The sequence below is a fragment of the Podarcis tiliguerta genome, assembly GCF_965153285.1.
Source record: "Podarcis tiliguerta genome assembly, chromosome: 5".
NCBI classification, from domain to species: Eukaryota; Metazoa; Chordata; class Lepidosauria; order Squamata; family Lacertidae; genus Podarcis; species Podarcis tiliguerta.
The window spans coordinates 1,408,816-1,433,286 of NC_139538.1; the positions used below are offsets into that span (position 1 = coordinate 1,408,816).

At 47.2% G+C, this 24,471-nt stretch overlaps 1 protein-coding gene across 3 annotated transcripts; it reads right to left on the reverse strand.

Moving 5' to 3' along the window:
* Positions 1-684: 684 nt before the first annotated feature.
* OSTN (osteocrin) lies at positions 685-22,909 on the reverse strand. Of its 3 annotated transcripts, XR_014511765.1 has the most exons (6): positions 14,872-15,194; positions 12,230-12,328; positions 8,798-9,018; positions 6,257-6,336; positions 3,582-4,156; positions 685-2,608 (listed from the first exon to the last, which is right to left on the reverse strand). XR_014511765.1 is itself a non-coding variant. In XM_083442469.1 (5 exons), exons 2-5 carry the CDS (start codon positions 12,326-12,328, stop codon positions 4,044-4,046), a joined length of 513 nt encoding a protein of 170 aa, XP_083298595.1. In that variant the 5' UTR covers positions 22,689-22,909; the 3' UTR covers positions 3,570-4,043. The 3 variants fall into 3 exon arrangements, 2 of the variants coding, with proteins under 2 accessions (XP_083298595.1, XP_083298596.1); XM_083442469.1 differs by lacking the exons at positions 685-2,608; positions 14,872-15,194 and adding an exon at positions 22,689-22,909 and having other exon boundaries at positions 3,570-4,156; XM_083442470.1 differs by lacking the exon at positions 685-2,608 and having other exon boundaries at positions 3,570-4,156; positions 14,872-15,172.
* Positions 22,910-24,471: the final 1,562 nt, after the last annotated feature.

Below are 24,471 nucleotides of genomic sequence, written 5' to 3' on the forward strand. Positions count from 1 at the left end.
AGCAATTATCTGACTTTTAAAAGACATCTGAAGGCAGCCCTGTTTAGGGAAGTTTTTAAGGTTTGATGTTTTATTCTGTTTTTAATCTGTTTGGGAGCCGCCCACAGTGGCTGGGGAAACCCAGCCAGATGGGCGGGGTATTAATTTTTATTTTTATTTTTATTATTATTATTATTATTATTATTAAAGCCTAAATTTCTCTCCACTCCACCAATATTGCCAAAGCTGAACAGTTAGGTAGAAAAAGCCTCTTATTATTATTATTATTATTATTATTATTATTATTATTAAGTTGGAAGATTGCCTCCTGCAATGGAGGAATCTTAACTCTCAACTACCCTGATTTAGCAGGGTTTTTCTTATCTTCTGATGCCTATTCTCATTTTAGTGGCAGACATTCCACATACACAAAGCATGTTCTTTGCAAGAGCAGGTGAGAACTAAGAAGACACCTCCTGGGTCCTATCCATCTGCCTCAGCATCTTCTGTCCAACGAGGCCCTTGAGATGCTTTCAGGAGGCTCCTTGGCAGGCAACAAACCCCTGCCTTTTGTTTTCTCCCCTCACGCATGTTCACTTCATCAAATCTGGCCCTCTTTGGAAAAAGTTTGGGCACTCCTGCCCTAAGTGACGTTGCGTTATAAACACAGCTAATATGGAGAAGGAAGAAGGATAGCCAGCCACATATGACACGTTATGCTTTATTTGAACATGATGGAGTTTATCCAGCTCTTCCATCGCTCTAGAATAAGGAGCATCTCCAAGCACATAAGTCAGGAAAATACAGAGCTATTCTTGGAGAGAGAGAGAGAGAGACTCGATCAACAAGGACGAAGCATTGTCGTTCCCCCAAACACCCAGTTTCTTTTTCCATTTGTGACATGTAAGATTTCAGTGGTTAAAATAATGAAGGCAGTTCAAGAGGAAATACGACGTTGCAGGAAGCAAAACTTCAAAGCTGAGGAAACTGGCACCATCTGGAAAGAAGAGTCACAGGACACCTGCTCTGCCTGCAGAAGGCCCCAAGCTTCAGTCTCCAGCATCGAACCAAAAGAGACGGTTCAGAGTTGGAAGATGCTCTGTGTGCCCACGTAAAGCAGCTTTAAGGAGGGCGTGAGCTGCCATTCCTGCACTGCAGGGGGTTGGACTAGATGACCGGGTGGGTCCCCCTTCCAACGCTAGAATTCTGTGATTCTAAGGAGAGGAGAGAGGAAGCGGAGAATGAGAACAGGGCTGAGAGCCAGAGAGAGATAGAGGCTGTCGAAAGAGATGAGGTCAGAAGGCAAGGCAGATTCCTAAGATTCCACATGGTGTCTGTCATGGTCCTAAGCTGCTTACCAGATAGACAGGACTTGCTGCGGGGGCAGTTTCTGTCTCTCCCCCCCCCCCAACTTGGATCACTTTAAAAGATGATGAGGCAAATTCGGGGGGGAGGAGAGAGCTCCTTACCTTTCCCGCCCCGCCCTGGCCACAGTGATCCACGCAACGGTCACCTCCAGGCTTGACTACTGTAATTCGCTCTACGCAGGACTGCCCTTGAAGCTGTCCCAGAAACTCCAGCGGGTGCAGAATGCTGCAGTGAGGCTCCTCACGGGGTCCCTGCCATGGGAGCATATTCGCCCAGTGCTTTACCAGTTGCATTGGCTCCCGGTGGAGTATCGGGTCAGGTTCAAGGTGCTGGTCTTGACCTTTAAAGCCCTTTGTGGCTTAGGGCCCTCGTATCTCCGGGACCGCCTCTCCTGGTCTGCCCCGCAGAGGACCTTATGGTCCATGAATAATCATAGTTTAGAGGTCCCGGGCCCTAAGGAAGTCAGACTATCCTCCTTCAGGGCCAGGGCCTTCTCAGTGGTGGCTCCGACCTGGTGGAATGCTCTGTCCCATGAGACCAGGGCCCTGCAGGATTTCACTTCCTTCCGCAGAGCCTGTAAGACAGAGCTATTCCACCTGGCTTTCCATTTGAACTTAGCCTGATCTTTTATTCCTCTTCCTTCCCTCCCCCTCCCTGTTTTATAAAGATTCCCCGCTCTGGGATCCCGCAGCTAATTCTCCCTGGTCTCCTCTCTGGCCCAAGTAGGACTAATTTAGCCAGCTAGCCCCAGTGATCATCTAATGTTTATTGGATGGATTTCCTCCCCTAAATTGATTTTTGAATTCTGAATTTATCGTTATTCACGTTTTATACTGTATTTTATGCTGTTTTTTGTTGCATCAATTAAGTGTTTTAAATTTGCTGTTAGCTGCCCTGAGACCGGTTTTCTGAACCAGGAAGGGCGGGGTATAAATAAAAATTTATTTATTATTTATTATTTATTTACTGGTCTTGATGGCTGAGCTTCCACAGCTGGAGGCAGGGACGGTTCTGGGTACCAGATGCTGCAAACGCAGGAGGAGAAAGAGCTCTTGGGTCCACATCTGGTTGTCCCCTGGGAGAAGGCAATGCTGGACTCAAGGAGCTCTTGGCCTGACTCTGCAATTGCTGCTCAGAAGCATTTTTGGGTGGCTCCACGTGAGAAAATCCCCGCCAGCAGGGCCCAGACGGGGAGAACTTTAGGAAGGAAATGCCAGCCAGGAGGTTGCGCTTGGATCGTAATGATGGGGAAGGATCATAGCTGTCAATGGTTGTGTGTTGAGTCCCCTGCTCTATGCTCTCTATACGTATGACTGTACAGCCATCTATTCCAGCAACAAAATCATCAAGTTTGCTGATGACACTACGGTGGTAGGGCTCATTTCAGGAGGGGATGAGTCCGCCTATCGGGACGAGGTGGAGCGGCTCTGTGTTTGGTGTGGAGAGAACAATCTGGCTCTTAATACGGCTAAGACCAAGGAATTGGTGGTGGATTACAGAAAAAAAAAAAGGCGGACATTCAGCCCTTGTATATCAACGGGGAACGGGTGGAGAGGGTGGCGGAATTCAGGTTTTTGGGAGTAACTATCGATCAGGGCATGACTTGGAGCGCAAATACCACTGCTCTGGTGAAGAAGGCCCAGCAGAGAATTTATTTCCTCAGACTTTTGAAGAAGAACAATCTGAGTGAGAGACTGCTGGTGTCCTTCTACCGAGGCTCCATAGAGAGCATTCTTACATACTGTATTTGTGCTTGGTTCTCCAGTTGTACAGCTAGGGAGAGGAAGGTGCTCCAGAAGGTCATAACCACAGCCCAAAGGATTATTGGTCATCCTCTCCCATCTTTGGAAGAACTGTACGGTTCCCGTTGTCTTAGGAAAGCAAACAACATCCTGCAGGATTCATCTCACCCGGGACACAGTCTGTTTGCACTACTGCCTTCTGGCAGGAGATATAGAAACATCAAGTCAAGGACAAATAGACTGAAAAACAGTTTCTATCCAAGAGCTGTGGCCTTTTTGAATGCTGTAACTCGATAGTGTGACCTGGGAGTTTGATGGGTGTTGGTGTGGGTGTGGCTGGAATGTGGTTTGTTTGGTTGTTGTTGTTGTTTTGCTTTTGTTGTTTTTAAGGGATGGCATCCAATTTCGTTGCACTTGTGCAATGTTGCACTTGTGTAATGACAATAAAGAATCTATTCTATTCTATTCTATTCTATGGGGAAGGATCATAGCTGTCAATGTTTTCCCCTTTTTAAGGGAAATTCCCTTATTCCGAATAGGATTCCTCGCAAGAAAAGGGAAAAGTTGACAGCTATGGGAAGGATGCTAACTTGAGCAGAGGTCCTGAGCTGACCTGAGATGGGGGACCAGTAACCAGGTGAAAAGGGCTTGTGTGTGTGGAAATAAGAAGCTTTGCTTATTAATGCTGCTCCAGAGTCAACAACACCACCTTGCTATTTTGCTGCACTGCATTCTAATAGCCCTATTAGACTCCCAAAAGTCATTTTTTTTAAAAAAAGTGGCATGCAAATGAAATTGTTATATACATATAAACAAACAAGCAGACAAACAGACAAAAAAAACCACTTTCTGTTCCCTTATTCAGGAGAGCAGAGCGTCAGCTGGAAGGAAGTGTGGTCTAGTGGGCAGATCCTGCTATAACGAGAACTGGAGGCATGTTTCTTTTGTTTGGTTTTAGGAGGCCTGTTTCTGAACTGCAAAGTCCCTGGGAGTGGCGGTGGGACTGGCGGAAGTGCCTTTGGCAGTGGGAGATGTTCTGCGGAGGGTGTCCACCAGGGCGGGCAAACCTGTAAGGGGGGAGGGAGTCATGGGGGGGGGGGGAGAGAAAAGAAACCCATAAGAGGAGCCTTGTAGCTGGATCAATGAGCTCCTGAACAGCTTGAACAGCTCTTGCTGGAAGTCACAGGAGACAAGAAGAGGTTTTTTGTGCCCAGGTCCTCCTTCAAGGTTATTGTATTTTAGTGTTTTGTTGGAAGCCGCCCAGAGTGGCTGCGAGGACCCAGCCAGATGGGCAGGGTATAAATAAATTATTATTATTATTATTATTATTATTATTATTATTATTATTATTCCCCAAAGGGGTACCTGGTCGGCCACTGCTGAGTACAGGATGCTGGACTGCATGGACCATGGGTCTGATCCAGCCAGGCTCTCTGGTCCACCATTCTGTTCTCATGGGGGTCAACCAAGACGTCCCCATTGTAAAGCCCCCAAGCTGGACATGCACACAGCCTCCTCCCAGTTAGAGCTTTTCAAGCTTGAATAAGGAGGTTTGAGGGCCCCTCTTGGCTGTTTTCTTTTTAGCTTCTTGTGGGTGTGCCCTGCAGTATAGAAGCCCTGTTGGAATTCCTGCTCCGTGATTGCAGTCATGGGATTGTTGTCTATCCCATGACGGTGTATGTTTTGACTCCACAGAGTTGGAAGTGACGGAGACAGGATGTTTGTGTTCCTGTGTTCCGTGAAGTGGGACTATTGTCCTTGTTCTTTTTCTCTTTGCTGTCGGATGCTAGAGAGAGAGGGAGCCACGTTGCAGTGCTCCGTGTGTGTTTATATGTATATAAAATAAAAGGTAAAGGGACCCCTGACCATTAGGTCCAGTCGTGGCCGACTCTGGGGTTGCGGCACTCATCTCACTTTATTGGCTGAGGGAGCCAGGGTACAGCTTCCAGGTCATGTGACCAGCATAACTAAGCCGCTTCTGGAGAACCAGAGCAGTGCACAGAAACGCCGTTTACCTTCCCGCTGGAGCGGTACCTACTTATCTACTTGCACTTTGACGTGCTTTCGAACTGCTAGGTTGGCAGGAGCAGGGACCAAGCAACGGGAGCTCACCCGGTTGTGAGGATTCAAACCGCCGACTTTCTGATCGGCAAGTGCTATGCTCTGTGGTTTAACCCACAGCTCCACCCGCATCCCTGTAAATAAAGTAGATTAGCCAAAATGCTAAGTTGCTGAGGTCTGATACGCAAGCTGCAAAGACTCTGCAGATCCCTAAGTGTGCCAGTGTCTGTTGGCATCGGTTGCTGTGATGTTCGGGCAGAAGAAAGCTTATGAAGCTCCTGAACAACAACTACCAGACTTTTAGAAGACATCTGAAGGCAGCCCTGTTTAGGGAAGCTTTTAATGTTTGATGCATTACTGTATTTTAATATTTTGTTGGAAGCCGCCCAGAGTGGCTGGGGAAGCCCAGCCAGATGGGCAGGGTATACAGGTAAATAATAAATTATTATTATTATTATTATTATTATTATTATTATTATTATTATTATTATTATTGGCTTCTAGATCCTTGATCATCTTGGTCACCCTCCCCTTCATGCTCCCCAGCTTGTCAATAACCTTCTGAATTGGGCCAGAATTGGGCCAGAGGCGGATATGGGGCAGTGTGATCGTCTCACTCGTAATGGGCTCTGATCTGAGAGGGGGCTCTTGGGGGGGGGGGCTGCAACAATGATGTAAAATGGAAGGCAAGAGGCAGCCGTGGTGGTGGAGGGGCTGAATTTTGGTGTCACAAAGGGTGCCCCTGAAATCCGAAAGCCCCAAATCCGCCACTGACTGCACCCAGCACTCCAGGTGTGGTCTGACCAAGACAGACTAGAGTGATGCGATGACTTCCCTTGATCTGGACACTAGATTTCTGTGGATGCAGCCTAGAATCGCATTAGCTTTTTCTGCCGCCGCATCACGCTGTTGGCTCATTTGAAGGAGGCGGGGAAGAAACCGATACACAGAATAATTTCCAACCCCCTGGGAGCTGCCTATCTGTTGGAAGCCGCACAGAGTGGCTGGGGCAATCCAGGGATAATAATAATAATAATAATAATAATAGGCTGCAGCCAAGGAACAGGCCCTGCAAGTCCGCTTTTATCTTACCCACGTCTGCTAACCTCTGGTGTTGCTCAGACGGTTCACTCCGATCCGGTCAAGGGGGATTCCAAACCGTCTCTTTGGAATTTCCACAACTTTCCTGCGGAATGAGATGCAATTAATTGGGATATCCCAATGCCCCTTTGTTGCATAAGCTCCATCCTAACCGCCCCCAAAGTGATGCCCTCCAGATGTTTACCCACCAGCCCCAGCCAAAACAGTCAGGGGGCTGAGACGACTCTTCTGCGAGGAAGCTCTGTGTGCAGGTGCTTATAAAATTATTCATGTCCTGGGGGAAGAGAATAGAGGGTGGTTTTCTCCCTCATGGTACTAGAACCAGTGAACACCCAGCGAAGCTGAATGTTGGAAGGTTTAGGGCAGAGAAAAGAAAGCCCTTCTTTACTCAGAGCATAGCTGAACCCTGGAACTCACTTCCGCAGGAAGCAATGATGGCCAGTAACCTAGATATCCCTCCCAGCCATGAATTGGTTCTTTTCAAACTATGGACGGCTCCTAGCCAGCCTGGTTCTTCTCTGCCTCTACAGCTGGAAGCAGTGATGATTCTGAATCCCAGATGGTGGAAACCACAGAAGGGGAGAGTGTTGGTCTTGTGTTCGAATCCTGCTTGCAGGTTTCTCATTTGGGGCCCTGGCTGGCCCCTGTGAGAATAGGAGGCTAGACTAGGTGGGCCGTGGGTCTGATCCACCTGCCTCTTCTTGCGACCTTATAAACATTAGAACTAGTGCAATAAGTGCTAGGATCCAGTATGCGCAAGACCTCTGTTTCTTTTGCAGGGCCCTAAAAGAACCAAAGTATCACAAAGTGTTCCAATTGGAATTGGAACGCATTTGCGACTGTCACTTTCATGGGGTTTCCACAGAGCAAAGCTCATTGGCAGAGCACTTTTGGTGGGGACGGGCTCCCTCTTGTGGCCATCTCAAGCAACAGCAAGGCTCAATCTTCACTGTATGCTTGTGAAACATAAAGGTAAAGGGACCCCTGACCATTAGGTCCAATCGTGACCGACTCTGGGGTTGCGGCGCTCATCTCGCTTTATTGGCCAAGGAAGCCGGCGTACAGCTTCCGGGTCATGTGGCCAGCATGACTAAGCCGCTTCTGGCGAACCAGAGCAGTGCATGTAAATGCCATTTACCTTCCCACCGGAGTGGTACCTATTTATCTACTTGCACTTTGAAGTGCTTTCGAATTGCTAGGTTGGCAGGAGCAGGGACTGAGCAATGGGAGTTCACCCCGGTGGGGGGATTCGAACCGCCGACCTTCTGATGGGCAAGCCCTAGGCTCTGTGGTTTAACCCACAGCGCCACCTGCATCCCTTTGTGAAACATGGACCACTTCTAAATGCCATCTCCAACTCTTCAAAAGATTCCATCAACCGGGTCTCCGAAAATTTTTACACAACACTTGGGAAGACAGGCAAACTAATGCCAGTGTACTGAAAGAAGCAAAGATCGTCAGTGTTGAAGCAATGATTCTCCAACATCAACTTTGTTGGACTGGTCATGTTGTGCGGATGCCTGGTGATCATCTTCCAAAGCAACTACTCTATTCCGAACTTAAAAATGGTAAGCGTAATGCTGGTGGTCAACAAAAGAGGTTGAAAGATCTCAAGGGAAAGCTAAAAAAAGTAGTATAAACACCAACAATTGGGAAACACTGGCCTGCGAGCGCTCCAGTTGGAGAACAGCCTTTCCCAAAGGCGTCATGGGCTTTGAAGACACTCGAACTCAGGACGCAAGGGAGAAACGAGCTAGGAGGAAGGCACGCTTGGCAAATCCACACGGTGATCAACTCCTACCCGGGAACCTATGTCCCTACTGTGGAAGGGCATGTGGATCCAGAACTGGCCTCCACAGTCACTTACAGACTCATTGTTAAAACCGTGTTTGTGGAAGACAATCTTAGTCGGCTATGAGGGATCACTAAAGAAGAACAGTAAGACTCAGTCTTGCTTATTGGGGCTGATGAGATCCGTAGTTCAAAACAGGTGGAGGGCACCAGGTTGGGTAAGGCCAATGGAAAGCTTTCTGCTTCCTTTGACTACCTCCATTTGTATTTTCAGTACGACGCAAATTAATTTACTTACGGTGCAGAAGTGCGTGGTGCATATTATTGCAAATTTGTTTCGGCATTGCAAGCCCCCTTCTGCTTGTCCCCTGCCTGGAAGACACGGGTCTGAGCTCCTTCCCACTAGTCCCATGCTTCCTAGGCACAGCGGCTTTGCCTTTGCCCTGCTTCTCCTCCCACCCACCAAAACCCGCTCTTTAGCGCTAAATTGGAACAAACAGCAGTCTGCGAAAAACATGATTGCCATTTGTTCCGATTCAGCACTAAAGCATAGGGTTCCTGGGGGGAAGCAGGAGAGCAAATGGAGGTTTGGGTGAGTCCTTCGTTGTACACACATTCTTGCTTACAAAACTACCAGCATCCATAAGGGAGTGCAATTTAAGCATGTGCAGAGTTCTTCCTGCGCATAGAAAGCAACCTTTGGGTCTCTTCTGCAGTCCCATGACTCTGAGATCCAGTTCTTCCTCACAGCTCACCTCTGCTTGGCTTTCAGGTCCAGGGAGCCGGCCGAAAGCCTATCGAGAGGGGAGCCAAACCCCGAGAAACTCCGCTTCTTTTTCGTCTCGATGACATCATTTTCAAGGGACACCAGCTCGTCGAAGAGGAGAAGCTTTGCGACCAAGTCAGCAGCTGGCTTCTCCTGGCCAGACAGAGACAGGCGACCCTCACCCAGGGGAGAGGAAGGAGCCGAAGGCTGCTGCAAAGGAGAAAAGAATGATCTTCCCGCTATTCTTTATGGATTACTATAATTATCAGTCAATGACAAACCTAGACAGCATCTTAAAAAGCAGAGACATCACCTTGCCAACAAAGGTAAGGACTTGATCTGTTCTGGGGTGCTGTTCGCACCCTGATAATTCTGTACCTAGAGCGCTGCTTCTGCGCACACGCACGACGCAATAGAGTGCTGCTGCGCATGTGCGAAGTGCGCAGAATGCTTCTGCACATGCACGCACGGCGAAACCCGGAAGTATACACTTCTGGGTTTGCCACATTCGCGAACTGAAAAGACGCAACATGAACCTAACGCAACATGAGGTATAACTGTAAACCATTTTTTTAACTTACCAGAGGTGTGGTCTTTTTCCAGTACTGGGGAAAGCATGAAACTTTGGAAAGAAACTGGAACTACAGCCATACCTCGGGTTACAGATGCTCCAGGCTGTGTTTTGTTTGGTTACGGACTGCCGGAACCCAGAAGTATCGGAACGGGTTACTTCCAGGTTTTGGCGGTCGCACATGTGCAGAAGCGCCGAATCGCAGCCCATGCGTGTGCAGATGCGCCAGTGTGGGTTGCGAAAGCTGCGGGTTGGGAACATGCATCCCTCACGGATCACGTTCGCAACCCAAGCATCCACTGTACCTTACAGGGGCACATTTTAAAGGTTTTAGAACCTCTATTTCCACACTTGACTTTGCTGCATATTTTGCGCAGTCATTAGCAGTGCTTTTCTTCTAGAAAGAAAGGTGCTGGTGCTGCGTGCCCTTGAGTAGCCCCAGAAGAAAAAGCACCGGATTGGCATGATCCAGGAGGCTCTTTGAAATATACTCAGAATCGCAAAGTGATTTCATTCTCTTTATTCAGCTCATAGTGGTGAGGAGGAATGAATGAAAGTCCCCTCAAAGTATCTGCTTTATAAACATTATTTACACAATGGGCTGCACATGATTGGCTAATTCTGGAATTCTACTGTAAGCCAATCAGGTTGTGGATTCACTTATATCTGGAGCATGATTGGGTGGTTCCTGCCAACCAATCATACTGCTGCATTGTTCTAGAACCAATCAGACTGCTGCATTCTGAATCCTATTGTTCTAGGACCAATCAGACTGCTGCATTTTGGATCCTATTGTTCTAGGACCAATCAGACTGCTGCAGTTTGGATCCTATTCAACTCAGTACATAACACTCTTCTTACATCCTTAACAAAACTCTCTGCCATGGACAGGCTGGATTCGGAGGAGTGCTGCGAGGCACCAGCTGGGGAACCCCCAAGGGAATCCCCAAGTGAAGAGTCAAGGGACAGGTGGTGGGCCGACAATGGATGGTCAGAGAGAGAAGACAGGGAAGAGGAGGAGGAGGTGTTGGAAGCTGAAGAGGTAACAGGTCTAAGTGAGCAGGAAGAGGCTGTGGCAGAGAACAGCCCAGATTCAAAGGCAGAAGCAAAGGCTGAAGAGGAGCAGGGACAGAGGCAGCCATGAGGCAGGATGCTGAAGGATCCAGGGAGGCCCCCCTCCTGCTGTAACCAGCTCCCCTCCCTGCTGGTCTCCAAGAACGCGTAGAGAAATGAAAAGAGCAGAACAGTTGTGCGCAGATGCAGTTTGAGACTGAGTGGGGAAAACCTGGAGCGGAAGAGCTTAGAGAGGGATGGGAAGGCAGGGACCTTGAGTCCTTGCAACTATGTCATTGGGGCAAGACCTCCTGGGAAAGTGACTGTAATATACTCCGAGTACCCAAAGAAAATCGACTAAGCCTGAATGCACCCATATCGATATCGGAATTACAAATGGGTATAAATAGAATAACTATACGGACCTTTGCCAACAAAGGTCCATATAGTTAAAGCTATGGTTTTTCCAGTTGTGATGTATGGAAGTGAGAGCTGGACCATAAAGAAGGCTGATCGCCGAAGAATGGATGCTTTTGAATTATGGTGTTGGAGGAGACTCTTAAGAGTCCCATGGACTGCAAGAAGATCAAACCTCTCCATTCTGAAGGCAATCAGCCTGAGTGCTCCCTGGAAGGACAGATCCTGAAGCTGAGGCTCCAAGACTTTGGCCACCTCATGAGAAGAGAAGACTCCCTGGAAAAGACCCTGATGTTGGGAAAGATGGAGGGCACAAGGAGAAGGGGACGACAGAGGACGAGATGGTTGGACAGTGTTCTCGAAGGTACCAGCATGAGTTTGACCAAACTGCGGGAGGCAGTGGAAGACAGGAGTGCCTGGCGTGCTCTGGTCCAGGGGGTCACGAAGAGTCGGACACGAGTAAATGACTAAACAACAACAACATCATAAATAGAATGAAGCACCAGGGCCAGATGGACTTTCGGCAATTAATTATAAAAAGTTCCAGGATGCACTTCTTGAACCACTTAAGGACACCATGAATAGAATTTTGGTGACTGGAGTAATTCCCGTGTCATTTACTACCCTGATCCCTAAGCAAGATGGTGACTTAACAAAGACAAAAAAATTACAGACCTATTTCTTTACTGAACTGTGATAATAAACTATTTGCTACAATTATAGCTAACAGACTAAAAAAGACACTGGCTGAGTCCGTCCACAGAGACCAAGTTGGGTTCTCACCAGGCTGATAAATGAAGGACAATATAAGAAATGTAGTTAACCTAATAGAGTATTTGGAAGTGATAAATGAAAAACAGGCCGCATTAATATTTTTAGATGTGGAGAAAGCCTTGGTCATTTTTGATTAAGGTGTTAGAGAAAATGGACATAGGTAATTCTTTTCTGGCTGGAATTAAAGTGATCTACATTGATCAATCTGCAAATACTTTAAGAAATAAAAGGGTTGCGTGGAGCTGAGCTGTATTAGGGTTTAGTTGAGTAAAGACTTTACTTCTCTGGCATCGGAGACTTATGACTTCAGTGCTGACCTGGCACCACCAACTTTCTCCTCTTCCGGGAATTTGCCTGTTCCCCTTTTAAAGGCACTTTTAACTGTCCTTGCCTCTAGCATAGAGGAAGAAGGAGGATTGATGGCAGCAAAACTCTTCTTATGGTCTTTTCAAACTGCTTTTAAGAGCATTTAAAAAGAGAGAGATTTTAACTCTGACCGCTCGAGGGCGCTTTGAAATAAGAAATCCCAGCCATAGGAGAACGTCTTCGGTGCAGAAATTTGGGCTTGCCAGAAACAACTGGGCCTTTTTTGAGATCACTGCTTACCTCTTGCAATGCCGCTACCTGGAAAGTTGTCCTGGATTGCCACTGGAAGAGGGTGATGGCCAAGACGAGGTACCCAGCCGCTCGCTGGCAACGCAGCATCTGCAAAAGAAAGCAGCACCACAGTCCTTTGCCCGGTCCAGTCCCACACAGCTGGGTGCCCACTCCAAGCAGGGGAAAATTCAAGATGCGTATTTACTGACTCAGGTATTATCAGCTACACTTGCACGCTGTTTCAGGAATTTATGTATGGGGGGGGGGTGAGATTGCCCCTCCAGCAGATATCATGCATGTGCAGCCCACTACCAAAATCAGCACAATCGCTTTTGTGACTTTTGTGATTTGTCCCCACAAAACACTTCATCTCAGTTTCTTCCTATCTATTCAAAGGGCCTTTGCTGCACGATACCAAATGTAAGAATTCACTGATCAATGTGTCTATGTACTGGCTCATAGGGACAACTTCAGAAATTCATCTAGACCTGTGAGCTCAGCTACTCAGCACCCCCTCTGCCTGAGTGATAATCCCTGGCATCCTGATACCTGAGTGCCAGACAGGTAGCCATTCCAGAAATAACAAACCCAGATGAAGGCAAAAGGGTGCGATTAACTTGGCTGGGAAACAGGGAAATGTAAATATCTCTTTTGTTTCACTGGACGGGTGTTTGGTGGAGGGCAAGGGGAACCATGGGGCAGGGTCCAGGATGCTCAGATTACTGCCACCAGACCTCCCCTTTCATGATGTATTAGTGATGTAGTTTGGGGGTGTGTAACATGGGGATTAGCAGCTAATAGAAGTTTGGGGGTTCTTTTGTTTGGGGCTTCCATCTTGCTCCACCTTGTGGCAGGTGGGAGTCCTGTCGCGACAGTCTTCAATAAAGACCAAGCCTACTGGCTGCTGTTTTGCTCTGGTATTCCTGGCTGGTGTCCTTGTTTTTTTTGTCCAAGGGAGCCCTCAGATTTCTCCGTTAACAGCAGCAACCATCAAAAGAAGAAAGTGCCATATTTTAAAATGCAATGCCAATAAAATGGAAATTTCTCCCTTCGGGTGGAGGAAGCGGGGAAATAAACTAATAATATGGTAAACCAGAAATGGTAACGGAAGAAGCAGAGATTATAACTTTAAAAAATCCAAGCTGTTCAAAATGCCTGGGTGAATAAAATGGTCTTCAGCTGGCATCAAAGAGACGAGCTTTGCAGAAATTAAAGAGGAGAAAGGAGAGCAACTAAAGGTTAGGAAGAACTTTCTGGTGGTAAGGGACCCCCTGGAAGGTGGTGAACGCTCCTTCATTGGTGGTGCTTAAGCTGAGGTTGGGTGGCCATCTGTCATGGATGCTTGAGCTGAGATCCCTGCATTGCTAGATGAAGCTTGGAGTTCACTTCCAACTCTACAATTCAATGATACTATGAAAATTCCTGGGTGAAGGTCCTGGGAATATATTTGTAGATGCTGAGACATATTTAGTAAAGGTAAAGGGACCCCTGACCATTTGGCCCAGTGGTGGCCAACTCTGGGGTTGCGGCGCTCATCTCGCTTTACTGGCCGAGGGAGCCGGCGTACAGCTTCCTGGTCATGTGGCCAGCATGACTAAGCCACTTCTGGCAAACCAGAGCAGCGCACAGAAATGCCGTTTACCTTCCCGCCAGAGCGGTATCCATTTATCTACTTGCACTTTGACATGCTTTTGAACTGCTAGGTGGGCAGGATCAGGGACTGAGCAACGGGAGCTCACCCCGTTGCAGGGATTCGAACCGCCGACCTTCTAATCGGCAAGTCCTAGGCTCTGTGGTTTAACCCACAGCGCCACCCACATCCCATGAGACATATCTAAGGGTAGTCCAAAACCACCCCTGCAGTTTCTCTGTCCCATTCAGGGGGTAACAAAATAAAGGGAGGGAGGATCTTGGAACTTCTCGATCATGGTGTTCTGGCAGAACTCTTTTCGATGGTTATGGCATCCTAGAAACTTTGACCAGTGAGCCACGGCTGGCGTCCCTGTCCTCTGGCCCATCTTGCAGAGGCTGATGGGGACCAGACTCAGGTTGTTCGCATACCCACAATGGCTGCGTTCTGCCCCCACAGTTGGTGCGGCAATGCTTCTGAATTTCAGTTGCTGGAAACAGGGCCGGATTGAGGTTTGATGAGGCCTCAGCTCCTGAAGGCAATGGGGCCCTTTTTATGTCCAGCTGCCCTTTGTCCACAACAAATGGTCGCTGTTTTTGTGTTTAAATATATGCTGTATGGTTATTTATGGACCTCACAGGTATCTCAAGCCATTTTCACATCACAAAATATGTGTTTTATCCAAGTAATTGTTGATCTAAAATACAATTAAGAAGTATACCTCCCCCAAGCTATATAGCTTATATGTAAATCCGACACTGGCTGGAAACCAGAGGAGAGTGTTCCTCTTGTGCTTGGATCCTGCTTGTGGGTTTCTCACAGGAATCTTTGTCACGGTGAGATCAGGTTTGCAGAATCATGGCGTTGGAAGGGACTCCCGAGGGCCATCTAGTCCACCCCCTGCAATGCAGGAATCTCAGCTCAAGCATCCCTGACAGATGGCAACCCGACCTCTGCTTAAAAAGCTCCAAGGAAGGTAGAGCCCACCACCTCCCGAGGAAGTCTGTTGAATGGCTCTTACCGTCAGAAAGCCTTTAGTCTTAATCTCCCTTTTGGTAATGCAGTACTGGATCTGCCACTGGCCTCATCCTGCAGGCTTTTCTGATGTTCTTCTTTGCCTTCCTCTACAGCCCCTGGCGAAAGGGCAAATCTCAGCCACAGAGTAGATCTGCTTTGCACTCCTGCGCCGCAGGGGGGTTGGACTGGATGATCTTCGGGGGGTGTCCCTTCCAACTCTACAATTCTATGATTCTGTGAATCCCTGACAGATCTCCCAGTGAGGCTGGGAGCTCAGGTAAGTGCAGGCCACACTCAGCGGGTTGGCATGACGGTCTGACTCAGTATAAGTCTTGTGTCCTTTGAATTTTTATGCAGGTTTCTGCGCCGCCAAACTGAGAAACTGCAGCCTATCGCTGCGCAAGGAACCCACATCCTGATTATCTGCCTACGGAAGTGGGGGCGGGGGACGTAAAAATAAATGGCAAGGTTAAACACACACCTTTTTTTTTCCACGGCGAAACATCTGCGCTGCTGTTCATTCATCCTGGCGAGCTAAAAATAAGCCCCTGTACGCTAATCAAAATAAACAGAGAGGTCCTGAAGTGCAAAAAGGCATCTTGACTTCAACACAATTCAGGTAACTCTGGGAGTGGAAGAGGTGGGAAAGGTAAATGGCCCAGCTCTTCTTACAGGTTGCCAGGGGTCTTCAGCCTTGCCCTGCAACTAGCTGGTTGCACACATAATAATAATATAATAATTTATTATTTCTACCCTGTCCATCTGGTTGGGTTTCCCCAGCCACTCTGGGTGGCTTCCAACAAAAGATTAAAAATGCATTAAAAGAACATTAAAAGCTTCCCTAAACAGGGCTACCATTAGATGTAATAATAATAATAATAATAATAATAATGTTGAACTATGGAACTCCCTGCTTCAGGAGAGATGGCAGCAATGTTTCTGAGTAGCAACCGCTGGAAATCCTGCAAATTATTGTCAGTCTGACCTTGTAGTCTTATAGTCCGGGGTCAGCTGCATACAAGGTTCAAATCATCCACTGTTAGATCTATATCTCACCTTTTCTCCAAAGAGCACAAGGCGGCTTAGACATTTCTGCCCTTCTCTCTTTTATCCTTACACTAACCCTGTGAAGTAAGCTAGGCTGAGAGATAGCGACTGGGCCAAAGTCACCCAGTGGACTTTGTGGCCCAGTGGATGATTTGAAGCCTGTTCTCTCAGGTCCTAGTCTAGCCCTCAAACCACTAGGCAACACTGGTTGACCAAAGGGTACTCTATGCAGGTCCAGGTGTGCTAAACTGACACACAGTCCTATCCGGTATCTAGGACTTTCCCCACTGAAATCAGCTCTCCGACAGCACTAGACTCCAGAGAAGTGGACACAGAGCAATGGATCCAAACTACAAGAAAGAAGATTCCACCTAAACATTAGGAGGAACTTCCTGACAGTAAGAGCTGTTTGACAGTGGAATTTGCTGCCAAGGAGTGTGGTGGAGTCTCCTTCTTTGGAGGTCTTTGAGCAGAGGCTTGACAACCATATGTCAGGAGTGCTCTGATGGTGTTTCCTGCTTGGCAGGGGGTTGGACTCGATGGCCCTTGTGGTCTCTTCCAACTCTATGATTCTATGTTTCTAGACTTCTAGAATTAGGAAGGCTGCGTTTGCCTGGTTGCACCAGAAGTGGGCAGCAAGTCTTTCCCTTGACATCATTATTATGGGATGGTTCACCCTCATTTTGAGAACAAAGCTGATCCAAAATGAATGAGGCAACATCACATTCTTACAGGAACTCGTCATGCTTTGAAAGGTTTTAAAGCAGAGGTTGGGTGGCCGTCTGACGGGGTCCTTTAGCTGAGATTCCTGCATTGCAGGGGGTTAGACTAGATGCCCCTTGGCTTCCCCTTCCAACTTGGTGGTTTTATCATTCTATGAAATATCCGACATGGAAGTTGGAGCAAGCTTGTATTCTGCTGCTCCACAGGGGAGAACCCCAACCACTGCATTTCAATGACAACCAAGGAAAGCAGAATTCGCTTTCTGAAAATAAAAGACACCTGACATTGGAACAGGCTCCCTCTGAGAGTGATGGACTCTCCTTCCTTGGAAGGTTTTGAACAGAGGTTGGGTGGCCATCTGTCATGGATCCTTTAGCTGTGATTCCTGGGGGTTGGACTAGATGACCCTTGAGGTCCCTTCCAGCCCAATGCTTCTATGATTCTAAGACCATCCTGGGCCCATTCAGTCACCACAAGCTGAAGCTACACCTCTCTCCTCTTCCGAAGAAGAACCAGGGGGAAGCCAACCTGACTTTCTTCTTCTTTGGCCAGGTGAAAAAGAGAAGCTGCAGAGAGATTCCTTCCTCCTTTCCTTCTATTGGGAAAAGCCCTCACACTATGCTCACATTACAGCCGTACCTTGGTTTTCGAACAGCCCAGTTCTCGGACGTTTTGGCTCCCGAACGCCGCACACCCGGAAGTGAGTGTTCCGGTTTGAAAACTATTTTGGGAAGCCGAACGTCCGGCGGGGCTTCCATGGCCTCCGATCGGCTGCAGTAGCTTCCTGCAGACAATCGGAAGCCGCGCTTTGGTTTTCAAACGTTTTGGAAGTCGAATGGACTTCTGGAACTGATTCCGTTCGACTTCCGAGGTACCACTGTACTGCTTTATAGTGCTGTGAAGTTGTTGTTTTCCTTGGTGTTATTTTTATTATGATTCACTGCATTTACATCCTACCCTTTCCCCCAAGAAAATCCAGGGTGTACTTAGTTAGAGTGTGGGACTAGGACTAAGGGGACCCGGGTTCAAATCTCTTCTTGGCCCTGAAGCTCATTGGGTGTCCTTGGGCCAGTCACTGCCTCTCAGCCTCAGTTTCCTCACAGGATTTTTGTGTAGGATAAATGAGGAAGGGGAGAACTGCTAAGCCCCCTTGAGCTCCTTGGAGAAAATAACAGGATATTACAAATGTAATAATCATAATCGTAATTCACATCTGCTTCATGGGCATGTAATGAACTTAGAATTGAACTATCAGCCCCCACTGAATTTCCATCCACTTTCTTGAACTCGAGTGTTGGTAGGTGTAAATGACAGGAACTCTGAGATGGCAAGAATTTCAGCATTTTGGTAACTTCTGAAATTCCGTGTTTATCTCAAAAAAAGGAGTTGGCTGGTTGCTGTAGCAAAAGCCAACAGAGAAGGGAAAATAACCGCTATGTTGATGTGAAAAGGGCAATTTTGCTCTTATATCCCGGGAGAAAGATGAGCCACAAGTAGTTTGCTATTTTATTTTTTTAAAAAAAAACAAGGCTTTGATCCTGAGGGCTTACGAGAAAAGACATCTTGCAGAACGCAAGCGGCTGATGCCGCCAGATAATGAGCTCCATCAATCATTTACTTAAACCCTGTGTCAGGATGTCCGAGACTTGAGAAAACACACTTCCTTTCGTTAACACTGGAAATGAGCCAAAACAACCTGAGGTGGTTGTTTTTCTTAGAAGCTGTGACTTTTGGGCAATTTTCCAGCAGCTCTGGGAAAAAAAGTTCCCTTTCTTTCTTTTTGTTAGAATCGCCTTTCCTTGTCCTTGGCAATATCGCTGTGTGGCCAACCCTAATAGGCTAGGTCATGCCGTGATTCCTGACTGGTTGGGATCATTCAGGTGGTTCACCCAGAAAGGAATAAGATGGGAATGAAAAGACAGGAACATAAGAAAAGCCTGCTTGGAGTCCAGCACTCTTTTCTCACAGCGGCCGACCAGTGAGAAACCCGAAAGCAGGATTCGAACACAAGAGCAACGCTCATCCTTCGCATCCAGGCTAGTAGCTGTAATAAACGAAAATCTGCCCTTATTCCCTTATGGGGACACAAGAGCCCTTTTAGAGTCCTTTGCAGGTTCTCCATCGATCGGAGAAAAGAACAGAGGCCAAGCAGAGAATATTGAGAAGCAAAGCAGCTAGTAAGCCTGATCTTTATTAAACTGTTGCAACAGGGTCCTCACTCCCCACACTCTGGAGGGAGGAGGAACCCAGAACAATGGTGTGCAAGCTCTTATATAGACTTTTGAAATTGCCCACCCTGTAGCCCAAGACCACCCCCAGAAGCACCATACCTACATCAGAGAAGGGGTGTAGCTCAAGACCACCACCCCAGATACATCATACCTACATCACAGAAAGAGTGGTCTACAACAGAAATCTGAGTGCATTGTTTACCTCCTGTCTGGCAGGTTACCTGTGAATGCTTGCTTGATTGGATACCCTGGGGAGCCTGGCTAGTCTTTTGTAGTGACGAATATTTAGTTCCTGAGCCAGATCACAGGCTCACCCTATTCATACACAGACATACCCTTAAGACAGGATTTGTGGATGACAAGGCAATGGGGAGGCTTTTCCATTTTCCTTCGACCTTGCAGAGAAAACAGTCAGTCTGGGAGCCAAAATGGTGCCAGGGCTGCTTCCCTGTGCTGCTTCAGACATGTGGTTTATATCTTTATGTACGTGTTTGCTTGGTACATTTATGACCATTTATTATATACCGTATTTTTCGCCTTATAAGACGCACCAGACCATAAGACGCATAAGACGCGCAGCAAAAGCAGCAATCCCTCTTGCATTCGCTCCATAAGACGCACACACATTTCCCCTTACTTTTTAGGAGGGAAAAAGTGAGTCTTATAGAGCAAAAAATACGGTATATAAGACCTCAATTTATTTATTTCATGACCATCGCTAGCCCATAGCTCCTCCATGAATTGGCCCAATCCTCTTTTAAGGGCATCCAAGTTGGTTGGCGTCACAGCCTCCTGCATAAGTGAGTTCCGCAATTTAACTATGCGAAGAAGTCCCTTCTTTTACTTGTTCTGCGTCTTCCGACATTCAGCTTGGACGGCTGGCTGAGCCAACAGCAGCCAGAGATATCGAACAAGATCAGAAAAGGAAATATCATCGCACAAGGCTAAGTATTCAGGGGACGAAAATTCCTATTGGAACAAAAATAGCTAGGATCTACTCAAAAACCCGACTCCGGGTGTCAACACTTCAGGGCTCACACGAGGCTGTGGGCACATCTTGGCAAAAGTCCTCTGCTGAAACAGGGGTGGCGCAAGGTTATATTTGACTTTGCTTGCTTCCGTATTTATTTATACTATATTTAGCCATTGGCTCTTAAAATCAAGATTAGGTCCATTAAAGTGTGGCTGTGTTTAGGAGATTGTGGTGGTTGGATCAGAGGCCAAGAGAGAGGAGCAGCTGCTACAGGGGTAAAAGGTGGCCAATACAGCAGGGTTAGACCTAGAATCATAGAACTGAAGGGTTCCCAGGGGTCATCTAGTCCAGCCCCCTGAACTGCAGGAATCCATTTGCTCCTTCTTCTCCCAGGCCACCCTCCAGTTTCAACAGCCGTATTGGGGTCCCCTTCAGACTTAAGGGTACACCCAGTGAAGCTGAATGCTGCAAGTTTCAAGGCAGAAGAAAGAAAGGATTTCTTCATGCAACTAAGTTCAACTGTGGAACTCACTCCCACAGGAGATAGCGATGGCTGAGATGGTTTTAAAAGAGAATTAGACCATTTCCAGGGCTATCGCTGGCTATGTGCCAGGATGGCTACGCTCTGCCCTTTGCATGTGGAGGCAGAGATGCTTCTTAGTCCTGGTTTCTTGAGGCCACTGGCCTGATCCTGCAGCCTCGTCTTACATTCTCAAAAGTGCTATTTCCCAAAGCTGCCATCTACATCCCCCTTTGAGCAGAGATGACTTGTCCATTGTGCTCTAGCAACCTTTGGGATGGACTACTGCAGGGGTCAGCAAACTTTTTCAGCAGGGGGCCGGTCCACCATCCCTCAGACCTTGTGGGGGGCCGGACTATATTTTGAAAAAAAATATGAACGAATTCCTATGCCCCACAAATAACCCAGAGATGCATTTTAAATAAAAGCACACATTCTACTCATGTAAAAACACGCTGATTCCCGGACTGTCTGCGGGCTGGATTGAGAAGGCGATTGGGCCGGATCTGGCCCCCAGGCCTTAGGTTGCCTGCCCATGGACTACTGCAACACAGTGGGGCTGCCCTTGAAGACAGTTCAGAACCTTCAGCTGGTCTAGAATGCAATGACTGCTGGCCAAGGGGACTTCCTGAAGTCATATAACTCCCATTGACTGCCGTTAATTTCTCAGACTAATTCAAGGTGCTCAAATTAGTGCTTAAATCTCTACATAGGACTACAAATAGGACTAATTTAGCCAGATAGTGCTGGTGATCATCTAATGTTTATTGGATGGATTTCCCCCCTAAATTGATTTTTGAATTCTGAATTTATTGTTATTCACATTTTAGACGGTATTTTATGCTGTTTTTTGTTGCATCAATTAAGTGTTTTAAATTTGTTGTTAGCCACCCTGAGCCCGGTTTTCTGAACCGGGAAGGGCGGGGTATAAATAAAAAAATATTATTATTATTATTACATTACTTGGGGTCCTAAATACCTGCAAGGCTGACTCCTTTCCTACAGACCAGACCAAGTGTTAAGGTTAGCGAGGGAAGCCCCCCTTTGTTGGTTCTCTTACCCTTGGCAGTTCAAGAAGAGGAGATCCAATAGACATCTTCAAATATCTGAAGATGGAGCAAGCCTGCTTTCTGCTCTGCTCCAGAGGGCAAGACCCGAACCGGTGGATTCAAATTGCAAGGAAGGAGATTCCAGCTAAACATAGAGAGTGCTTTCTGAGAGCAAAATACAGCGGAATGGACCCCTTTGGAAAACAGTGGACTCTCCTTCCTTTGGAGGTTTTTAAGCAGAGGTTAGATGGCCATCTGCCAGAGATGCTTCAGCTGAGATTCCTGCATTGCAGTGGGGTGGACTAGATGACCCTTGGGGTCCCTTCCGACTCTGCAATTCTATGATTCTAAGAATAACGAGCAATGGACATGAGCAAAGACTGTCGCAGGTGGGCTGAGTGTTTGTCTTGTTACTTTCATCCAGGTCTGTGTTCGAAACACCTGAGTCCAGGTGTCTGTCCATCCCCTCCTGTTTTTTAGTGTGGGAACTTATTCTGAGCTTTTCGAAGGCTGCTTTCTCCTCTTAAAGTTCACCGGAGAATGAGTCGAAGGGGTGGGGATGACTTTATCGGCTAAGAAAATTATCCTTTCCCTAAACCCCAAATTCTCACTTCTAGTCCATTCTGCAAGCAGGAGAACACCATTATTATTATTTTCAGTAGCACAGGAACCAAGCTGTTGAGTCAACTCGCTTCCTTTAGAGGCATCATGTTGCAAAGTTATTTTATTATTTATGTATTGCATTTATATGCCACCTTCTCCTCCAAAGACCTCCAGGTGCTCTGTGCGGTACTTCTTCCCCTGTGAGGGACGTTAGGCTGAGATAAGGTGATGACTGGCCCAAAGTCACAGTTGTGTTTCATGGCTGAGGTGGGAACCGAACCCTGGTCTCCAAGGTCTGACACTCTAACCACTACACCACACTGCCCACACTGCATTTTTAAAATCAGCTGAACAAAGGCATTTAAAAATAATAATAAAAAATAAAAGTAATATGTTCTGCCGTTCCCTGCATTCAGACACCTCTGAGAACAATGCAAACAGCCCATTCCAGACCACCATTTGACACGCTGGGGTAATTTTGGTCCATTTCAGCCCCGTCTGAGAATTGCAGTGAGACACACAGCGTGCAGGTGGGGGAAGCCCCCTTTGCAGACTTTGCATATTCTTGCTGGTTCTGAGCAGAACTTTTCAAAAGCAGCAGTGCTAGGATGGAAGCAAAGGGTTGTAAGAAAAGCAAGGCACACACACAGAGAGAGATGGCCTCTGCTCACTCACCTTGCCTGGAGGAGGCTTGGGAGATCAGTCCTTCAAATCTTCCAGAAAAACCTCTGGTCCTTCCAAGCTGGTTCCTCTTCACTTATCTCTGATGTTCACTTTTCTCTCGGAGTTTTTATAGTCTCTGAAGGCGCTCCAGCACTCCAATCCCTGCCTCTGCTCTCTCTTACATCATTTCTCAAGATTTTCCACAGCTCCTCGTCTCGAATCCCTCTCTCTCTCGATCTCCCTCCCCTCTCCACATGCTCATTTCTCCTGTTTTATTTATTGCTCCGATCAGGGCAATTAGATTATCGAGAAATGAGACCTGGGCGGGCTGGATCAGATTGGGGGTGTGTGTGGGTGTTTCTATCTCTTCCCGACAAAGCCCGGCTGGGCGCCTCTTCTGGGAATCTTGCAAGTTGGGTGAGGGCCACAAAAATTATCTTCCTTGTTGATCTTAATCCGGGTAGAAAAGAAGGCTGAAATCCCAAGGGAAAGCAAGTGTTCTGAGCCAACAGCTTTTACAGGACAGAAGTTTATCAGATGCTGCGCTGCATGGAGAAAGGAGATAGAGTAATGTTTTCCCTCTGGAACTTGAGGATCATTCAATGAAGCAGAAAGTCAGAAGATTCAGGACAGGAAAAAGAAAAGACTTTTTCATGAAGTGCATAATTAAACTTTGGAACTCCCTCCTGAAGGAGACAGTGTTGGCCCCAGTGCCAGAGTTACATATAAGCTAAACAAGCTCTAGCTTAGGGCCCCACTCTCTTGGGCCCCCCCCCAAAAAAATAAGGGAAAAAAACCCTGGATGTACATTTCCAAAATGGGATGTGGGTGGCGCTGTGGGTTAAACCACAGAGCCTAGGACTTGCTGATCAGAAAGTCGGCGGTTCGAATCCCTGCGACGGGGTGAGCTCCCGTTGCTCGGTCCCTGCTCCTGCCAACCTAGCAGTTCGAAAGCACATCAAAGTGCAAGTAGATAAATGGGTACCACTCCGGCGGGAAGGTAAACGGCGTTTCCGTGCGCTGCTCTGGTTCGCCAGAAGCGGCTTAGTCATGCTGGTCACATGACCCGGAAGCTGTATGCCGGCTCCTTTGGCCAATAAAGTGAGATGAGCACCACAACCCCAGAGTTGGTCACGACTGGACCTAATGGTCAGGGGTCCCTTTACCTTTACTTACATTTCCAAAATATAAGATAAAAATAAATAAAATAAAATAAAATAAAATAAAACCTATATCCAGCAACAGTGTTTTGTGTTGTGTAGGCTCCTATGATGTCAGTCATGGGCCCCGCCTGCTAGTCTGCTCCTGAAAATATCACTGTTTTCTTTATCAATTACTTTGATGAAATAGATGTTTTGTTATGTGCAAATGGCTTGAGATACTTATGAGGTCCATAAATGACCATATAGCATATATTCAACAGAAAAAACAGCAATCATTTGTTGTTGACAAAGGACAGCTGGAAATATAAAGGGCCCCATTACCTTCAGGAGTTTAGGGCCTCATCAAACCTCAATCCGACCCTGGATGACTCCCAACCTGGATGGCTTTAAAAGGTATAGGTAAAGGGACCCCTGATCATTAGGTCCAGTCGTGAACGACTCTGGGGTTGCGGCGCTCATCTCGCTTTATTGGCCGAGGGAACCGGCGTACAGCTTCTGGGTCGTGTGTCCAGCATGACTAAGCCGCTTCTGGCGAACCAGAGCAGTGCACGGAAACGCTGTTTACCTTCCTGCCGGAGCGGTACCTATTTATCTACTTGCACTTTGACGTGCTTTCGAACTGCTAGGTTGGC

Bases quoted from the DNA above. Each gene is read 5' to 3' on its own strand.
- OSTN (XM_083442469.1), bottom strand. From the start codon at position 12,328: ATGCTGCGTTGCCAGCGAGCGGCTGGGTACCTCGTCTTGGCCATCACC. The intron at 6,337-8,797 runs GTGAGCTGTGAG...CTCATTCCGCAG, and splicing joins GACCTGAAAGCCAAGCAGAG to GAAAGTTGTGGAAATTCCAA. The intron at 4,157-6,256 runs GTTAGCAGACGT...CCCCCCTTACAG, and splicing joins CCGTCTGAGCAACACCAGAG to GTTTGCCCGCCCTGGTGGAC.